This window comes from Erinaceus europaeus, chromosome 8, assembly GCF_950295315.1.
Source record: "Erinaceus europaeus chromosome 8, mEriEur2.1, whole genome shotgun sequence".
NCBI lineage: Eukaryota > Metazoa > Chordata > Mammalia > Eulipotyphla > Erinaceidae > Erinaceus > Erinaceus europaeus.
The window spans coordinates 125,506,148-125,525,702 of NC_080169.1; the positions used below are offsets into that span (position 1 = coordinate 125,506,148).

At 65.7% G+C, this 19,555-nt stretch overlaps 2 protein-coding genes across 7 annotated transcripts in view; one reads left to right on the plus strand and one right to left on the minus strand.

The window, feature by feature from the left end:
- The window catches only part of LMBR1 (limb development membrane protein 1), a 129,519-nt gene extending 123,101 nt beyond the window's left edge, over positions 1 to 6,418 (plus strand). For all 4 annotated transcript variants that reach the window (XM_060196889.1, XM_060196890.1, XM_060196887.1 and 1 more), the window contains 2 exons: positions 4,875 to 5,036; positions 5,842 to 6,418. In XM_060196889.1, the coding sequence (XP_060052872.1) occupies positions 4,875 to 5,036; positions 5,842 to 5,924 (245 nt within the window). In that variant the 3' untranslated portion in view covers positions 5,925 to 6,418. The remainder of the gene's footprint in view (positions 1 to 4,874; positions 5,037 to 5,841) is intronic.
- A 2,510-nt stretch (positions 6,419 to 8,928) lies between these two features.
- RNF32 (ring finger protein 32) lies at positions 8,929 to 18,493 on the minus strand. 3 transcript variants are annotated; one of them, XM_060195748.1, is made up of 9 exons: positions 18,426 to 18,493; positions 17,665 to 17,771; positions 17,114 to 17,354; positions 15,963 to 16,105; positions 12,876 to 12,908; positions 12,557 to 12,681; positions 12,370 to 12,478; positions 10,271 to 10,438; positions 8,929 to 9,285 (listed from the first exon to the last, which is right to left on the minus strand). In XM_060195748.1, exons 2-9 carry the CDS (start codon positions 17,677 to 17,679, stop codon positions 9,070 to 9,072), a joined length of 1,050 nt encoding a protein of 349 aa, XP_060051731.1. In that variant the 5' UTR covers positions 17,680 to 17,771; positions 18,426 to 18,493; the 3' UTR covers positions 8,929 to 9,069. The 3 variants fall into 3 exon arrangements, with proteins under 3 accessions (XP_060051731.1, XP_060051730.1, XP_060051732.1); XM_060195747.1 differs by having other exon boundaries at positions 10,271 to 10,496; XM_060195749.1 differs by lacking the exon at positions 12,557 to 12,681 and having other exon boundaries at positions 10,271 to 10,496; positions 16,033 to 16,105.
- Positions 18,494 to 19,555: the final 1,062 nt, after the last annotated feature.

The following is a 19,555-nucleotide window of genomic DNA, read 5'->3' on the forward strand; positions in this document are numbered from 1 at the left end:
GCCTCACCTCCAGTCACAGCACCCGCGGGGCCTCACCTCCAGTCACAGCACCCAGCAGGGCCTCACCTCCAGTAACAGCACCCGCAGGGCCTCACCTCCAGTCACAGCACCCGCAGGGCCTCACCTCCAGTCACAGCACCCAGCAGGGCCTCACCTCCAGGTACAGCACCGGCAGGGCCTCACCTCCTGTTACAGCACTGGCAGGGCCTCACCTCCAGTCACAGCACCGGCAGGGCCTCACCTCCTGTTACAGCACCAGCAGGGCCTCACCTCCAGTCACAGCACCCAGCAGGGCCTCACCTCCTGTTACAGCACCAGCAGGGCCTCACCTCCAGTCACAGCATCCAGCAGGGCCTCACCTCCTGTTACAGCACCAGCAGGGCCTCACCTCCTGTTACAGCACCCGCAGGGCCTCACTTCCTGTTACAGCACCAGCAGGGCCTCACCTCCTGTTACAGCACCAGCAGGGCCTCACCTCCTGTTACAGCACCAGCAGGGCCTCACCGCCAGTCACAGCACCCAGCAGGGCCTCACCTCCTGTTACAGCACACGCAGGGCCTCACCTCCTGTTACAGCACCAGCAGGGCCTCACCTCCTGTTACAGCACCCGCAGGGCCTCACCTCCAGTCACAGCACCCAGCAGGGCCTCACCTCCTGTTACAGCACCCGCAGGGCCTCACCTCCTGTTACAGCACCCGCAGGGCCTCACCTCCTGTTACAGCACCCGCAGGGCCTCACCTCCTGTTACAGCACCAGCAGGGCCTCACCTCCTGTTACAGCACCAGCAGGGCCTCACCTCCTGTTACAGCACCAGCAGGGCCTCACCGCCAGTCACAGCACCCAGCAGGACCTCACCTCCTGTTACAGCACCCGCAGGGCCTCACCTCCTGTTACAGCACCCGCAGGGCCTCACCTCCTGTTACAGCACCCGCAGGGCCTCACCTCCTGTTACAGCACCAGCAGGGCCTCACCTCCTGTTACAGCACCAGCAGGGCCTCACCTCCTGTTACAGCACCCGCAGGGCCTCACCGCCAGTCACAGCACCAGCAGGGCCTCACCTCCTGTTACAGCACCAGCAGGGCCTCACCTCCAGTCACAGCACCCAGCAGGGCCTCACCTCCTGTTACAGCACCAGCAGGGCCTCACCTCCAGTCACAGCACCCAGCAGGGCCTCACCTCCTGTTACAGCACCCGCAGGGCCTCACCTCCTGTTACAGCACCCGCAGGGCCTCACCTCCAGTCACAGCACCAGCAGGGCCTCACCTCCTGTTACAGCACCAGCAGGGCCTCACCTCCAGTCACAGCATCCAGCAGGGCCTCACCTCCTGTTACAGCACCCGCAGGGCCTCACCGCCAGTCACAGCACCAGCAGGGCCTCACCTCCTGTTACAGCACCAGCAGGGCCTCACCTCCAGTCACAGCATCCAGCAGGGCCTCACCTCCTGTTACAGCACCAGCAGGGCCTCACCTCCTGTTACAGCACCCGCAGGGCCTCACCTCCAGTCACAGCACCAGCAGGGCCTCACCTCCTGTTACAGCACCAGCAGGGCCTCACCTCCTGTTACAGCACCTGCAGGGCCTCACCTCCTGTTACAGCACCAGCAGGGCCTCACCTCCTGTTACAGCACCAGCAGGGCCTCACCTCCAGTCACAGCACCCAGCAGGGCCTCACCTCCTGTTACAGCACCAGCAGGGCCTCACCTTCTGTTACAGCACCCACAGGGCCTCACCTCCTGTTACAGCACCCGCAGGGCCTCACCTCCTGTTACAGCACCCGCAGGGCCTCACCTCCTGTTACAGCACCCGCAGGGCCTCACCGCCAGTCACAGCACCCGCAGGGCCTCACCTCCAGTCACAGCACCAGCAGGGCCTCACCTCCTGTTACAGCACCAGCAGGGCCTCACCTCCAGTCACAGCACCCAGCAGGGCCTCACCTCCTGTTACAGCACCAGCAGGGCCTCACCTCCTGTTACAGCACCAGCAGGGCCTCACCTCCTGTTACAGCACCAGCAGGGCCTCACCGCCAGTCACAGCACCCAGCAGGGCCTCACCTCCTGTTACAGCACACGCAGGGCCTCACCTCCTGTTACAGCACCAGCAGGGCCTCACCTCCTGTTACAGCACCCGCAGGGCCTCACCTCCAGTCACAGCACCCAGCAGGGCCTCACCTCCTGTTACAGCACCCGCAGGGCCTCACCTCCTGTTACAGCACCCGCAGGGCCTCACCTCCTGTTACAGCACCCGCAGGGCCTCACCTCCTGTTACAGCACCAGCAGGGCCTCACCTCCTGTTACAGCACCAGCAGGGCCTCACCTCCTGTTACAGCACCAGCAGGGCCTCACCGCCAGTCACAGCACCCAGCAGGACCTCACCTCCTGTTACAGCACCCGCAGGGCCTCACCTCCTGTTACAGCACCCGCAGGGCCTCACCTCCTGTTACAGCACCCGCAGGGCCTCACCTCCTGTTACAGCACCAGCAGGGCCTCACCTCCTGTTACAGCACCAGCAGGGCCTCACCTCCTGTTACAGCACCCGCAGGGCCTCACCTCCAGTCACAGCACCAGCAGGGCCTCACCTCCTGTTACAGCACCAGCAGGGCCTCACCTCCAGTCACAGCACCCAGCAGGGCCTCACCTCCTGTTACAGCACCAGCAGGGCCTCACCTCCAGTCACAGCACCCAGCAGGGCCTCACCTCCTGTTACAGCACCCGCAGGGCCTCACCTCCTGTTACAGCACCCGCAGGGCCTCACCTCCAGTCACAGCACCAGCAGGGCCTCACCTCCTGTTACAGCACCAGCAGGGCCTCACCTCCAGTCACAGCATCCAGCAGGGCCTCACCTCCTGTTACAGCACCCGCAGGGCCTCACCGCCAGTCACAGCACCAGCAGGGCCTCACCTCCTGTTACAGCACCAGCAGGGCCTCACCTCCAGTCACAGCATCCAGCAGGGCCTCACCTCCTGTTACAGCACCAGCAGGGCCTCACCTCCTGTTACAGCACCCGCAGGGCCTCACCTCCAGTCACAGCACCAGCAGGGCCTCACCTCCTGTTACAGCACCAGCAGGGCCTCACCTCCTGTTACAGCACCTGCAGGGCCTCACCTCCTGTTACAGCACCAGCAGGGCCTCACCTCCTGTTACAGCACCAGCAGGGCCTCACCTCCAGTCACAGCACCCAGCAGGGCCTCACCTCCTGTTACAGCACCAGCAGGGCCTCACCTTCTGTTACAGCACCCACAGGGCCTCACCTCCTGTTACAGCACCCGCAGGGCCTCACCTCCTGTTACAGCACCCGCAGGGCCTCACCTCCTGTTACAGCACCCGCAGGGCCTCACCGCCAGTCACAGCACCCGCAGGGCCTCACCTCCAGTCACAGCACCAGCAGGGCCTCACCTCCTGTTACAGCACCAGCAGGGCCTCACCTCCAGTCACAGCACCCAGCAGGGCCTCACCTCCTGTTACAGCACCAGCAGGGCCTCACCTCCTGTTACAGCACCCAGCAGGGCCTCACCTCCTGTTACAGCACCCAGCAGGGCCTCACCTCCTGTTACAGCACCCGCAGGGCCTCACCTCCTGTTACAGCACTGGCAGGGCCTCACCTCCAGTCACAGCACCCAGCAGGGCCTCACCTCCAGTCACAGCACCCAGCAGGGCCTCACCTCTTGTTACAGCACCCGCAGGGCCTCACCTCCTGTTACAGCACCAGCAGGGCCTCACCTCCTGTTACAGCACCAGCAGGGCCTCACCTCCTGTTACAGCACCCGCAGGGCCTCACCTCCTGTTACAGCACCAGCAGGGCTTCACCTCCAGTCACAGCACCCAGCAGGGCCTCACCTCCAGTCACAGCACCAGCAGGGCCTCACCTCCTGTTACAGCACCGGCGGGGCCTCACCTCCAGTCACAGCACCCGCGGGGCCTCACCTCCAGTCACAGCACCCAGCAGGGCCTCACCTCCAGTCACAGCACCAGCAGGGCCTCACCTCCTGTTACAGCACCAGCAGGGCCTCACCTCCTGTTACAGCACCCGCAGGGCCTCACCTCCTGTTACAGCACTGGCAGGGCCTCACCTCCAGTCACAGCACCCAGCAGGGCCTCACCTCCTGTTACAGCACCAGCAGGGCCTCACCTCCTGTTACAGCACCAGCAGGGCCTCACCTCCTGTTACAGCACCCGCAGGGCCTCACCTCCTGTTACAGCACCCAGCAGGGCCTCACCTCCTTTTAAGGGTTTTAGGGTCGTGGCTGGGTCACTGTACCTCCAGGATTTGGGGCACAGTGATAGCCAAGCCTAGAGGTTTTTTTTTTTTTTTTTTAAATCAGTCAAAAGAACTAAGTCTCTCTCTCATCCCTTCCTCCCTCCCTCTCCCTCTTCTCTCTCCTCCCCTCCCCTTCTCTCGTCTGCCTCCACCAGGGTTCTTGCTGGGGTAGCTGCCCGCACAGTCTAACTGCTGCCTTTTTCATCCAAGAGACAGAGACGGAGAGGGAGAGACAGAGAGACACCTACAGCTCTGCTTCACCCCTTGTGAAGCTTCCCCCCTGCAGGTGGAGACAGGGGCCTGCACCCGGGGCTCTGGACATGGTAACATGTGCGCCCGCGCCAGGCCCTAGGAACTAAGATGGAAAAGAAAAGTATCTGTGGGACTCGACCCCTGGATGGCTCTGCCCTGGGGCCGGGCCACAGGCCAGACAGCCGTGCGGCAGCCCCAAGGCTCCATGAGAGACCCGGGGTGGGTGCGGGGGGCAGGTCTGCACAGGACCCCGGGCGGAGGGCCCGAGGCGGACGGGCAGCTGGGTTCGGGGTGTGGTGGGGGCCACTCGCGGGCAGCAGGGACATGGAGGAGGGGCGCCCCTGGTCAGGTCGTGGCTCCTCCCTCAGGCATCACCCGCTTTGACCTGCTGGGCGACTTCGGGAGGTTTAACTGGCTGGGCAACTTCCACATCGTCCTGGCCTACAACCTGCTGTTCGCCGTGGTCACCACCCTGTGCCTCGTGCGCAAGTTCACCTCCGCCGTCCGGGAAGAGCTCCTCAAGGCCCTAGGTGATGCCCGGGTGCCCGCCCTGCCCGCTGTCCGTGTGGCACTGCGTCCTCGGGGCCACGGCATACCCTCACGAGGGAAATGAGGTCACACGGGGTCACAGCACACACACGAGGGGACATGAGGTCACACGGGGTTACGGCACACTCACAAGGGGACATGAGGTCACACGGGGTTACGGCACACTCACAAGGGGACATGAGGTCACACGGGTCATGGCACACTCACGAGGGGACATGAGGTCACACGGGGTCACGGCACACTCATGAGGGGACATGAGGTCACACGGGGTCACGGCACACACACAAGGGGACATGAGGTCACACGGGTCATGGCACACCCTCACGAGGGACATGAGGTCACACGGTCACGGCACACGATGGGACATGAGGTCACAGGGGGTCACGGCACACTCACAAGGGGACATGAGGTCACATGGGTCATGGCACACTCATGAGGGGATGAGGTCACACGGGGTCACGGCACACTCACGAGGGGACATGAGGTCACACGGGGTCACGGCACACTCACGAGGGGACATGAGGTCACACGGGGTCACGGCACACTCATGAGGGGACATGAGGTCACACGGGGTCAAGGCAACCTCACGAGGGGATAGAGGTCACACGGGGCCACGACACACCCTCACGAGGACACGTTCTGACAGGGCAGGGCCTTCCAGAGGTGGGCACTGTGGGGACCACGTAGCAGGGGGGTGGCCTCCATTGGGGACCCCGTTCTGGGGTGGGTTGGCCCGGCCCTGCGCCTACCCTTGTGCTCTCCTGCTCACGCCCGACTCGCCCACAGGCCTCCACAAGCTCTACCTGCCGGGTGCGGCTGGGGACTCGGACGTGAAGCCGGCTGCCAACGGCCACCAGAAGGCGCTGTGACTTCCTCCCGCCCAGGCCACGCTGGCCAGCACTTGGGCTGGGCGTCTGTCTGCTGGGCCCGCCCGACCCGAGGCTCCCAGACGCCGTGGCCTCTCCGTGGACGCCATCGCCATCGGGGCCCATGCGGACCCAGGACACGCCCTGCAGGCCACTGGGCCGCGGAACCTGTGCCCTGTCCCGCGTGAAGCCCTCCTCTGTCGCCGCCGCTCACTGCTCCCACTGCCCGTGACGGCCGGGAGGCCGCCAGACTGCGTCACTGTCCCCGAGAGCCTGTGGGGACGCCTCTGCCCTGGCTGGAACCGGACTCTCTGCTCTCGTGTGGCCGTGAAGGGCGTGGGCGCCCCCAGAGGGGTGGCAGCTGTCCAGAGCCAGGGCCTGAGCGGCGGGGACCCCCAACCTTCACGCGAGGCCCCGCGTGAGTCCCACCTCCCGCCCTCCCGCTAGTAAGTGGATGGATGTTTTAGAAATGAAATAAAAGGCAGCTTCTCTTGGAAGCCAGCAGAGGCCTCCATATTCCCCGTGTCCGGAACCAAGGTGGGGCTCAGCCCACTGAGCCCCGGCCCGAGCGTCCCTGGCACCCTAGTCTGAGTGGAGCCCCAGACCCCAGACCCCGCTTTCTCACAGAGGAAGGGCCCCGGGGGGCTGTCAGCAGAGTGTGTCTCCATCTCCCCGTCCTGTCCTGTGTCGGGGGGGGGGGGGGCGCAGCCTCAGTGGGGCAGGGGCTGCTGGGCTCGAACCCGGGCCTCCTCGTTCACGCGGGGAGCCATCTGGGGCCGCGTCCTGCCTCGAAAGCTGACGCTCCGACCCCGTGGGACTCCCTCCCGGGTCGCCCGCCACCCCAGCACCACCGGGCCGCCCCCCCCCCCCCCCCCCCCCCCCGCTCGGCTCCCCATCTCTGCACCCTGGGGAGACCGGAGTCGGGCTCACGGAGCTTGGCGCCGCGGGGGCGTCTCTCAGAGGGGACCTTAGCGCCAGGCACCCCGGGGAGAAGGGCCTGTGTGCACTGGAGTGTGCCTTGCACATGGGCGTCTCCCACCCGGGGGCAGCACCCGTGGGGCCCTGCAGTGCTGGGTGCCGGGCCAGAGCCTTGGCCGGCGGGTCTGATGGCCGGCGGCTGGGAAATCTGCACAGCGAATAGCCGCGGGTCTTCAGTCTGTCTGTCTGTGCCGTGTGTGTAGGTGTGACGCAGACACCTGGGCGGTTGAGTTCTGTGGTGGCCGGGACAGGGTGCAGGGTGCGGGGGTGCGGCGTGCGGGGGTGCACGGTGGGGCTCCCCAGCATGAGGCCTGAGGGACACTTCTCCCCCTCTGAGGGGGACAAATTAAGTTCATGTGCTGTGGTCACAGACACCCGAATGGTGTGTGTGTGTGTGACCAAGTGACTGCGCTTGTGTGATGTGTGCACACGTGACCGTGTGATCGTGCATGTGACTGCGTACGTAACCGTGAGCGTGTGACCGTGTGTTTATGTGTGACTGTGTATGTGTAACAGTGTGCGTGTGTGACCATGTTTTTGTGCGTGCCCCCATGTGTGTGTGGCCGTGTGCCTGTGTGTGTGTGGTGCCCCGTGTGTGTGGCCGTGGGCCTGTGTGACAGCGTGTGTGTGTGGTGCCCTGTGCGTGTGGCCGTGTGCCTGTGTCCCTGCGTGTGTGTGGCTGTGGGCCTGTGTGACCGTGTGTGTGTGGTGCCTGTGTGTGTGGCTGTGGGCCTGTGTGACCGAATGTGCGTGTGGCCGTGGGCCTGTGTGACCGCGTGTGCGTGATGCCCCTGTGGTGTGGCCGTGGGCCTGTGTGACAGGGTGTGCATGGTGCCCCTGTGCGTGTGGCCGTGGGCCTGTGTGACTGCGTGTGTGTGGTGCCCCTGTGCGTGTGGCCGTGGGCCTGTGTGACCGCGTGTTTGTGCGTCTGTGCTGCCTGGGCTGGAAAGCAGGCTGTGCTCACAGAGAGCCGTGGTCAGGCAGCTCCGAGTCCTCTCAGCACTTTGGGGTCCCCGGGTCCCGGCAGTCTGAGGAGCCGAGCACACGTCCCCATCTTTGGGCCGGTTCACGGGGATGCCCCGTTCACGGGGACCCACCATGGAGACAGCAGGGACATTTCACAGGTGATGCGGCCGCTGCCAGCCTGGCCTGTCCTGTCCCACTGCCGGGACACAGGCTAGTGCCTTCCAGAGTCTACTGATGGCTGTCCCCTCCCTCCCTTCCTCCCTTCTTCCCTCCTTCCTTTTTCCCTCCCTTCTTCCTTCTTCCCTCCCCCTCCCCTTCCTTCCTTCCTCCCTCCCTCCCTCCCTCCCTTTTTGGACTGGACAGAGAGGAATTGAAAGGAGGGGAGACAGAGGGGGAGAGAGACACCTGCAGACCTGCTTCACTGCTTGTGAAGTGTCCCCACTGCAGGTGGGGAGCGGGGGCTCGAACCCGGGTCCTTGTGCACCGCACTGTGTGCTCCGCCAGGTGTGCCCCCGCCTAGGGTTCTCACGGTGAGTCCCTGCTGACTAGGACGGCGAGCCGGACAGGCGCCCGAGGCCAAGTGCCACGTGTGTGGGTTGCTGAGGCGCGGCGGGCACGGCCGGACCTCAGACGTGGTCGTGGGCCCCGGGTCTTGGCTGGCAGGGAGCTCCCACAGGGACGCTGAGCTCAGCCCTGCAGTCAGCCGGCAACAAGGAGTCCACACTGGACGTCAGCATGTGAAGGCCGGGGCCGGGGCGGGGCCGGGGTCAGGGTTCGCGTCTGGGTCAGGGCCAGGGGCAGGGTCAGAACCCGGGTTTGGGTCTGGATCAGGGTCAGGGTCCGAGTCAGGGTCAGGGCCAGGACCAGGGTCTGGATCTGGGTCAGGGTCAGGGCCAGGGCCGGGGCCAGGATCAGGGTCAGAGTCAGAGGTATTGTCAGGGCCAGGGTCCGGGCTAGGTCTGGCCCCTACGGGCTGCAGCGAGGGAGGCCCGCCTGTCCTCAGCCCCCTCGTGGCCGCATCTCCTTACACGCGGCGAGGGGACCCGCAGGCTGACGCCACGGCCCAGACCCGGCCGCCCTCAGGGCCCAGACGCTGACAGCGCTGGCGGTTCTGGCCCGGTGGGCACCTGTCTGGCGTTTATTCCGGCTCGCGGGCGCCCGCCCCGGCCCTTCCCACCCGCGTCTGCCGCGGCCGCTCTGGACGTCACCCTTCTAGCACCTTCTTCTGGTAGCAGGAGCGGCAGAGCGGGCAGGCGTGGACGGGGACGGCCTCCCCCGGCGAGAAGTCCTCCAGGGCCAGCAGGCAGGTGTGGTGGAACAGGTGTGAGCAGGACAGCAGCACCACCTCGCGGCGCCGGGCCCCCCGCTCCCACAGCGGCGTCAGGCAGATGGGGCACTCGGGGCTGTCCCGGCCCAGGGCCTGCGGGCGGCGGTGGGCGGTGGGACTCTGCTCAGCCGGACGGTGCGGGGTCCCAGGCCTCCCTCGCGCCAGGACGAGGCACCCGCCGAGCGTCCGGTGTCCCCAAGTAATGGAGGGGCGGTGAGGGCCGGGACGTGGGCCAGGGGACAACCCCAGCCTCAGGTGGTGGCTCACAGCCCTGTCCTCCTTTTTACAGTAGGTATCACTTCAGAGAGAGAGAGGGAGAGGGAGGGAGAGGGAGGGAGAGAGGGATGGGGAGAGAGAGAGGGGGAGAGAGAGGGAGAGAGGAAGGGGGAGAGAGGGAGATGGAGGGAGGGAGAGAGAGAGAAGGAGAGAGAGGAGAGGAGAGAGGGAGAGAGATGAGAGAGAGGGAGGGAGAGAGAGGGAGGGAGGAGGGAGAGAGAGAGAGAGGAAAGGGAGGGAGGAAGGGAGGGAGGGAGAGAGGAGAGAGAGGAGGGAGAGAGAGGGAGGGAGGGAGGGAGAGAGAGGAGAGAAAGGGAGGGAGAGAGAGGGAGGGAGGAGGGAGAGAGAGAGAGGGAGAGAGGAAGAGGGAGAGATGCCGGAGCCCTGCTCAGCTCTGGCTAATGGTGGTGTTGGGGGCTTGAACCCGGGACCTCAGAGCCTCAGGCAGGAGAGTCTGTGAAATATTTCGTTTGTGTCTGATGAGAGACAGACTGTGGGTAAGTAGATGGGGGAGGGAGAGAGACACCACAGCCCGGCTCCGCTCCAGCTGACAGTGGAGTTGGGGATCGGACCGGGACCTCACAGCCTCGGGCAGAGTCTCTCTCCCGCTCTCATCTGTCTGGGGAGGAGAGAGACAGCCCCAGGGCCTCAGGCAGGCTGTCGTCTGTCTGTCTGTCTGTCTGTCCGAGCGGGACGCAGAACGGGCAACGGGCTGGTGGCACGCGGGGGCCTCGCTGGGCGTCTCCGGCCCCTTTCTGGGAGGAGCCCCCCCCCCCCCCCCGGCCAGGCCCGGGGCGCCCACCTGGGTCTGGATGCGCGTCCAGTCCGCGTCCGTGAGCTCGGGGCCGCGCGCCTCCTCCAGCTGCCGCACGACGCTGCGGTTGACGGCCAGACAGCGGTCCACCTCCCGCAGCAGCGCGTCCACGTCCGTCACATAGGAGCGCAGCAGGCAGCCGCTCAACTCTGCGAACTGGGCGGCCGGCCGGATGGGTGGTCTGTGGGGCTGCCGCGGGTGACATGGCCCCAGGCTGAGGGGGACACGGCCCCAGGCTGAGGGGGACACGGCCTGAGGCTGAGGGGGACACGGCCCGAGGCTGAGGGGGACATGGCCCGAGGCTGAGGGGGACATGGCCCGAGGCTGAGGGGGACACGGCCCGTGGTTGAGGGGGACACGGCCCGTGGTTGAGGGGGGACACGGCCTGAGGCTGAGGAGGACACGGCCTGAGGCTGAGGGGGACAGGGCCCTGAGGCTGAGGGGGACACGGCCCGAGGCTGAGGGGGGCATGGCCCGAGGCTGAGGGGGGCATGGCCTGAGGCTGAGGGGGGCATGGCCTGAGGCTGAGGGGGGCAGTCCCTGAGGCTGAGGGGGACATGGCCTGAGGCTGAGGGGGGCAGTCCCTGAGGCTGAGGGGGACACGGCCTGAGGCTGAGGGGGACACAGCCCGTGGTTGAGGGGGGGCACGGCCTGAGGCTGAGGGGGGACACGGCCTGAGGCTGAGGGGGGCACGGCCTGAGGCTGAGGGGGGACACGGCCTGAGGCTGAGGGGGACACGGCCTGAGGCTGAGGGGGGCAGTCCCTGAGGCTGAGGGGGGCACGGCCCGAGGCTGAGGGGGGCAGTCCCTGAGGCTGAGGGGGGCACGGCCTGAGGCTGTGGGGGGCATGGCCTGAGGCTGAGGGGGGCACGGCCTGAGGCTGAGGGGGGCATGGCCTGAGGCTGAGGGGGCCAGTCCCTGAGGCTGACCCGGGAACTGGGGACAAGGACAGAGCTGTGGCCAGCCCCTGCTGTCCTGTGGCGCCACTGTGAGGCCCCAGGGCATCACACGCTCGGCCAGATGCCCGTGTCTGAACCTCTGTTCCTTTAGCGTGCAGACAGACAGACTGAGGGAGCGACACCCGCGGCACTGCTCCACCGCTCGTGAAGCTCCCCTGCAGGTGGGCTGCGGCCAGTGCTTCGGGCGCCTGACGTGCCAGCCTTGAACGCGCAGAGGCCACAGGTGAGAGTGGTGGCCGACGGCGGCCTCGATAGCCCCTGCCTGGCCTGGCCCGAGCTTCTGGGAGGAGCACCTGTCCCCTAGAGCGAGCCTAGAGTGCCGAGACCACTCCCGCCCCGTGACCTCGCCCGTGACCTCGCCCGTGCTGGGGGACGGGCGGGCGGGCAGCAAACTGCTTCCTAGTGTGTTGACTCGGGGCTCCCTCCTACCCCAAGCCCTCAGCAGAGCTGGAATTCGGGGCGTGTCTGCCGGCAGATCAGCCTGGCTGGGCTCCGGCCTCACATTCTGGGGAGGTGGCCGTCACCCTCACCGGGCAGTCACCCCCGAGGCCAGCCTCGGTCAGGCCCGACCCCCAGATAAGGAGGCGTCTGGGAGGCTTGCTGCACTGAAGGCCTGCCCCAGATAAGGATCAAAGGCCTTCAAGGACCAGCCTTTCTGGGGGACACAGGCATGGCCTCTGCGGCGACCTCCCGGTGGCTTTGATCTGAACCGGAGGACGAGGACGAGGACGAGGAAAGGGGGGGCTGGCTCAGAGTCATCCCCAGCCCGGGGGACCGCAGCTCAAGGCCTCATCCCTGCCACGTCCTGGAAACGGACCCCACCAGCCCCCCACTTCCTATAGCAGACCCCGCCAGTCCCACACTTCCTAGGGCAGACCCCGCCAGCCCCCCCGCTTCCTGGGGAAGACCCCGCCAGCCCCCCGCTTCCTCGGACGACCCTGCCAGCTCCCCGCTTCCTGGGAACAGACCCCGACAGCCCCCTGCTTCCTGGGGTAGGGCAGACTGCCTGGACCGTCAGCCCTCCATCTTGGGGTGCCCTCACCCCTGGCCTCATGGATGTGGGGTGAGGCCCGGTTCCTCCATCTCCGGGTGACCCTGACCACCCGCCAGGGTCCTCAGGGCACCCCACCTTCTGTTCATAGAAGCCCCTCCTCAGCGTGGGGTCTGTGGGCGGGATGGTCCTCCTCAGCTCCCGGTACCGCTTCCTGACCACGTGTCCCCGCCAGCTGGCCTGGATCCTGGGCACAGGGCAGTGACCCCTGGGTGGTAGGGTGGGCAGGGGGGGCAGGCCGTGGGGGGCGGGGAGGGGCCCCCACCTGGTGGCGCACTTGGCCCTGAAGAGCCGGGCGCCGTCATGAATGAGCCGCGTCTGGTACTGCCAACTCCTGCACAGCGGGCAGACCTTCTGGCCCGAGAACCTCTCAAAGGCCTGCAGGCACGCCTGAGGGGTGACCCCGCCACCAGCCCCGTCAACGCCCCTCCCTTGCCGTCCCCCAGGACCCCCGTGTCCACCCCCATGACCAACACCCTGACCACCCCGTGACCCCCACATGATCACCCCTCCCCGGATCACCCCTGTGACCCCTGTGACCACCCCCAGGCTCCTCTCTCGGCGTCACCCACGGGAAGACTCACCCTGTGGAACACGTGGGAGCAGGATAGCAGCACCTGTGGGGAGCGGGACAGCAGCACCTGTGGGGAGCAGGCTCAGGGGACGCCCAGAGCCCTGCCTGGGTCACCGTGTGCGGTGAGGACGCGTCTGGGGGCACACAGGGGGCGTCACAGCAGGGAGCAAGGTGCTCTCGCCTGAGTGCTCTCGCTGTGTGCTGTCACCTGTGTGCAGTGTCACCTGTGTGCAGTGTCACCTGAGTGCTCTCACCTGTGTGCAGTGTCACCTGAGTGCTCTCATCTGTGTGCAGTGTCACCTGAGTGCTCTCGCTGTGTACTGTCACCTGTGTGCTGTCACCTATGTGCAGTGTCACCTGAGTGCTGTCACCTGTGTGCTGTCACCTGTGTGCAGTGTCACCTGAGTGCTCTCGCTGTGTGCTGTCACCTGTGTGCTGTCACCTGTGTGCAGTGTCACCTGAGTGCTGTCACCTGTGTGCTGTCACCTGTGTGCAGTGTCACCTGAGTGCTCTCGCCTGTGTGCAGTCACCTGTGTGCTGTCACCTGTGTGCAGTGTCACCTGAGTGCTCTCGCTGTATACTGTCACCTGTGTGCTGTCACCTGTGTGCAGTGTCACCTGAGTGCTCTCACCTGTGTGCTGTCACCTGTGTGCAGTGTCACCTGAGTGCTCTCGCTGTGTGCTGTCACCTGTGTGCAGTGTCACCTGTGTGCAGTGTCACCTGAGTGCTATCACCTGTGTGCAGTGTCACCTGAGTGCTCTTGCTGTGTGCTGTCACCTGTGTGCTGTCACCTGTGTGCAGTGTCGCCTGTGTGCTATGTCGCCTGTGTGCTGTGTCACCTGTGTGCTGTCACCTGTGTGCAGTGTCACCTGAGTGCTGTCACCTGTGTGCAGTGTCACCTGAGTGCTCTCACCTGTGTGCTGTCACCTGTGTGCAGTGTCACCTGAGTGCTCTCGCCTGTGTGCTGTCACCTGTGTGCTGTCACCTGTGTGCAGTGTCACCTGAGTGCTGTCACCTGTGTGCAGTGTCACCTGAGTGCTCTCGCCTGTTTGCTGTCACCTGTGTGCTGTGTCACCTGTGTGCTGTCACCTGTGTGCAGTGTCGCCTGTGTGCTGTCACCTGTGTGCTGTGTCACCTGTGTGCTGTCACCTGTGTGCTGTGTCACCTGAGTGCTGTCACCTGTGTGCAGTGTCACCTGAGTGCTCTCACCTGTGTGCTGTCACCTGTGTGCAGTGTCACCTGAGTGCTCTCGCCTGTGTGCTGTCACCTGTGTGCTGTCACCTGTGTGCAGTGTCACCTGAGTGCTGTCACCTGTGTGCAGTGTCACCTGAGTGCTCTCGCCTGTGTGCTGTGTCACCTGTGTGCTGTCACCTGTGTGCAGTGTCGCCTGTGTGCTGTGTCACCTGTGTGCTGTGTCACCTGAGTGCTCTCGCCTGTGTGCAGTGTCACCTGTGTGCAGTGTCACCTGTGTGCTGTCACCTGTGTGCAGTGTCACCTGAGTGCTCTCGCCTGTGTGCTGTCACCTGTGTGCTGTCACCTGTGTGCAGTGTCGCCTGTGTGCTATGTCACCTGTGTGCTGTGTCACCTGTGTGCTGTGTCACCTGAGTGCTCTCACCTGTGTGCTGTCACCTGTGTGCAGTGTCACCTGAGTGCTCTCACCTGTGTGCTGTCACCTGTGTGCTGTCACCTGTGTGCAGTGTCACCTGAGTGCTGTCACCTGTGTGCAGTGTCACCTGAGTGCTCTCGCTGTGTGCTGTCACCTGTGTGCTGTCACCTGTGTGCAGTGTCACCTGAGTACTCTCGCCTGTGTGCTGTCACCTGTGTGCAGTGTCAGCTGAGTGCTCTCGCCTGTGTGCTGTCACCTGTGTGCAGTGTCACCTGTGTGCAGTGTCACCTGAGTGCTCTCTCCTGTGTGCTGTCACCTGTGTGCAGTGTCACCTGTGTGCAGTGTCACCTGAGTGCTCTCTCCTGTGTGCTGTCACCTGTGTGCAGTGTCACCTGTGTGCAGTGTCACCTGAGTGCTCTCTCCTGTGTGCTGTCACCTGTGTGCAGTGTCACCTGTGTGCTGTCACCTGTGTGCAGTGTCACCTGAGTGCTGTCACCTGTGTGCAGTGTCACCTGAGTGCTCTCATCTGAGTGCTCTCACCTGTGTGCAGTGTCACCTGAGTGCTCTCGCCTGTGTGCTGTCACCTGAGTGCTCTCGCCTGTGTGCTGTCACCTGTGTGCTGTCACCTGTGTGCTGTCACCTGTGTGCAGTGTCGCCTGTGTGCTATGTCACCTGTGTGCTGTGTCACCTGTGTGCTGTGTCACCTGAGTGCTCTCACCTGTGTGCAGTGTCACCTGAGTGCTCTCGCCTGTGTGCTGTCACCTGTGTGCTGTCACCTGTGTGCAGTGTCACGTGAGTGCTGTCACCTGTGTGCAGTGTCACCTGTGTGCTGTGTCACCTGTGTGCTGTCACCGGTCTGCTGTCACCTGAGTGCTCTCGCCTGTGTGCTGTCACCTGTGTGCTGTCACCTGTCTGTTCTCACCTGTGTGCTGTGTCACCTGTGTGTTGTGTCACTGGTTTTCTGTCACCTGTGTGCTGTGTAACTTGTGATGTCACCTGAGTGCTATCTCTTGTCTGCTATCACCTGTGTGCTGTCACCTGTGTGCTGTCAAAAGGGTGCTGTCACCTGTGTGCTGTGTCACCTGTGCTGTCACCTGAGTGCTGTCACTTGTCTGTTGTCACCTGTGTACTGTCTGTCACCTGAGTGCTGTCAAAAGGGTGCTGTGTCACCTGTGCTATCACCTGAGTGCTATCACCTGTGTGCTGTGTCACCTGTGCTGTCAACTGAGTGCTGTCACCTGTGAGCTATCACCTGGGTGCTGTCACCTGGGTGCTGTCACCTGGGTGCTGTCACCTGGGTGCTGTCACCTGTGTACTGTGTCACCTGTGCTGTCACCTGTCTGCTGTCACCTGTCTGCTGTCACCTGTCTGCTGTCACCTGAGCTGTCACCTGGGTGCTGCCACCTGCCACCACAGCTGACAGTGCAGGATGCTGATCAGCTCCTGGTGACAGGGGCCTCCCCCGGGGACGCTGGGTGACACGGGGCCCACCTGCGGGAGCAGCCTGAACTCCTCTTTGCAGATGGGACACGGCTGTGCCGAATCGCCTTGCTCCACCGACCTCTGCTTCACGCGGGCCCAGCCTTCCGGCGACAGCGGCCGTGGGGGCAGCTCCAGGAGGCCCAGTCGCTGAGCTGAGGGACACAGAGAGAGGGGTCTCCCCAGCACCTGCTGCCACTCTCGCCCCCCACTAAGCACAGGCGGCAGGGCACGGAGAGGGGCCCACAGCCCTGCCCACCCTCCATGGGCTCCCTGGGTGCTGTGCAGGGTGCTGAGAGAGGAGAGACCCCACAGCCCTGCCCACCCTCCATGGGCTCCCTGGGTGCTGTGCAGGGTGCAGAGAGAGGAGACACCCCACAGCCCTGCCCACCCTCCATGGGCTCCCTGGGTGCTGTGCAGGGTGCTGAGAGAGACCCACAGCCCTGCCCACCCTCCATGGGCTTCCTGGATGCTGTGCCTGGTGCTGAGAGAGGAGAGACCCCACAGCCCTGCCCACCCTCCTTGGGGCTCCCTGGGTGCTGTGCCTGGTGCTGAGAGAGGAGACACCCCACAGCCCTGCCCACCCTCCATGGGCTCCCTGGGTGCTGTGCAGGGTGCTGAGAGAGGAGAGACCCCACAGCCCTGCCCACCCTCCATGGGCTCCCTGGGTGCTGTGCCTGGTGCTGAGAGAGGAGAGAGCCCACAGCCCTGCCCACCCTCCATGGGCTCCCTGGGTGCTGTGCCTGGTGCTGAGAGAGGAGACACCCCACAGCCCTGCCCACCCTCCATGGGCTCCCTGGGTGCTGTGCATGGTGCTGAGAGAGGAGATACCCCACAGCCCTGCCCGCCCTCCATGGGCTCCCTGGGTGCTGTGCAGGGTGCTGAGAGAGGAGACACCCCACAGCCCTGCCCACCCTCCATGGGCTCCCTGGGTGCTGTGCAGGGTGCTGAGAGAGGAGAGACCCCATAGCCTGCCCACCCTCCATGGGCTCCCTGGGTGCTGTGCAGGGTGCTGGGAGGTGTCCTGCGGCCTGTGGGGTGGGTTGGCTACGTGGCTGCATCAGCCCTGCTCAGCGGCACAGACCCTGCAGCTCCGGCTGGGTTTGAACCCAGGGCTGCCCGCCAGGCTCTGCTCTGCCCGCCGTCCTGTCCGAGGTGCTCACCCAGGGTCGGTGGCGGGGGCCGGGGGTCCAGCACCTGCTCCTCCTCCTCCTCCGCCACGCGGCCGCCCCCGGGTTCCATGTCCTCGCGGCCTCTCTCCCGCCTCCGCTGCGGCCTGACTCTGCCCACTGGGCGCCCCCTGGGGTGGGGTGCGGGCAGCAGGCCCCCCAGACGCAGGTCCCGGAGAAGCTGGTCCTGCAGGGCCACCGCGGCCACCGCCATCCGGGCCTGCCCATCGGGGCCCTGGGGGTCAGGGTCAGGGGGTCCTGGGGGGTCAGGGCAGAGGGTCCTGGCGGGTCAGGGGCAGGGGGTCCTGGGGGGTCGGGGTCAGGGGGTCCTGGGGGGTCAGGGGGTCCTGGGGGGTCGGGGTCAGGGGGTCCTGGGGGGTCGGGGTCAGGGGGTCCTGGGGGGTCGGGGTCAGGGGGTCCTGGGGGGTCGGGGGGAGGGGGTCCTGGGGGGTCAGGGCAGAGGGTCCTGGGGGGTCAGGGCAGAGGGTCCTGAGGGGGTCGCCAGGGGGGGACGCTTCCTGCACGGCCGGGGTCCCAGCATGCACCTTGCCTCTGGACATGCCGGCCTGGCCCTGACGGGCTGTGGGTCACCTGCACTCCCTGCGGACGGCGACTTGGGGTCAGAGCGGGTGTGGGGGACATGCGCCACAGCCTGGCAGGGTGGGTACGGAGAGCGGCAATCCTGTGCCCTCCCCCCTCACCTGTGCCCGTCTCACCTGTGCCCTCCCCCCTCACCTGTGCCCTCCCCCCTCACCTGTGCCCTCCCCCTCACCTGTGCCCGTCTCACCTGTGCCCGTCTCACCTGTGCCCTCCCCCTCACCTGTGCCCGTCTCACCTGTGCCCGTCTCACCTGTGCCCGTCTCACCTGTGCCCTCCCCCCTCACCTGTGCCCGTCTCACCTGTGCCCGTCTCACCTGTGCCCTCCCCCCTCACCTGTGCCCGTCTCACCTGTGCCCTCCCCCCTCACCTGTGCCCGTCTCACCTGTGCCCTCCCCCTCACCTGTGCCCGTCTCACCTGTGCCCTCCCCCTCACCTGTGCCCGTCTCACCTGTGCCCTCCCCCTCACCTGTGCCCGTCTCACCTGTGCCCGTCTCACCTGTGCCCTCCCCCCTCACCTGTGCCCGTCTCACCTGTGCCCTCCCCCCTCACCTGTGCCCGTCTCACCTGTGCCCTCCCCCTCACCTGTGCCCGTCTCACCTGTGCCCTCCTCCCTTACCTGTGCCCTCCCCCCTCACGTGTGCCCTCCCCCCTCACCTGTGCGTCCCCCCTCACCTGTGCCCGTCTCACCTGTGACCTCCCCCCTCACCGGTGTCTCCTCACCACGGAAGGTCCGGGCGCCCGAGCCCCCAGGATCACCGCGGCCCTGCTGACCGGGGACCCTCCGCCCGCCTCTCCCTCGGCCTCCGGGGCCTCTCCCTGTTGCCCAGCAACGCGACGCCGCCGAGGACCCGCAGCGCGCACGCGCACACCCCGACACCCCGCCCCGGCCGCCGCGCACGCGCGGTCCCCCCTCCTCTTATCTCTGCGCCTGCGCGGGCCTGCGCCCCCTCACTGCGCCTGCGCCGTCCCGGGCCCCTCCGCCGAGAGCCTGACGCTGTGATGTCATGCGATGTCGTCATCGGCGCAGGGCGGGGCCGCGCGCTCCCCTAGGCCCGCTGTGGTGTCGCGTCACAGTGACGTCACGTCGTCTGGGGCCGGCGGGACACGCGACCAGTCCCCGGGCCTCGGTGCGGCCTCCAGCAGGTGCGGGACACGTAGCCAGGGACGCCGGGGACGTGAGGGACAGCGCCCCTGCCCTGTGACCTGTGACCTGGGTACGAGAGCCCCCCTCACCCCTCCCTGTGACCTGTGACCTGGGCCGAGAGCCCCTCGCGGTCACCTCACCGTGTGACCTGTGACCTGGGTACGAGAGCTCCCCTCACCCCGCCCTGTGACCTGTGACCTGGGTACGAGAGCCCCCCTCACCCCGCCCCGTGACCTGTGACCTGTGACCTGGGCACGAGGCCCCGACGCCCTCACCGCCCCGTGGGCCGCAGACACGAGCGGCGGACACTCTGCCCTCGCCCGCCCTGCCCCGCGTCCCCGCCCCGGCCCCTGGCACATCCCGGACAGGCGGGCTCGGTGTCGGCTTGTGTCACAGCTGCTGGCTATGACAACATCACCCCAGAACTCATTCTTAACCTGGGCCCCGCGGCAAAGAAGTGGCTCGCTTCATTCCTGTCCCACATCTTGGAATCTGAGTCTATGCCCAAAATTTGGCGTCGTGCGAAGATTATAGCAGTTTTGAAACCAAAGAAAGACCCAACACTGGCCGCCAGCTATAGACCAATTTCTCTCCTCTCCGTGTGTTACAAACTCCTTGAGAGGCTGCTTCTGTCACGTATTTCTCCTCTTACAGAGAAATTCCTATCACCCGCCCAAGCTGGTTTCCGCCCA

Coding starts and splice junctions, on each gene's coding strand:
- RNF32 (XM_060195747.1), bottom strand. Junction 12,909..15,962: donor AGTTCAGGCTGCTCCCGCAG/GTGGGCCCCGTG, acceptor CGCTCCCCACAG/GTGCTGCTATCCTGCTCCCA. Junction 10,497..12,369: donor GGGGCTTCTATGAACAGAAG/GTGGGGTGCCCT, acceptor TGTCCCCCTCAG/CCTGGGGCCATGTCACCCGC.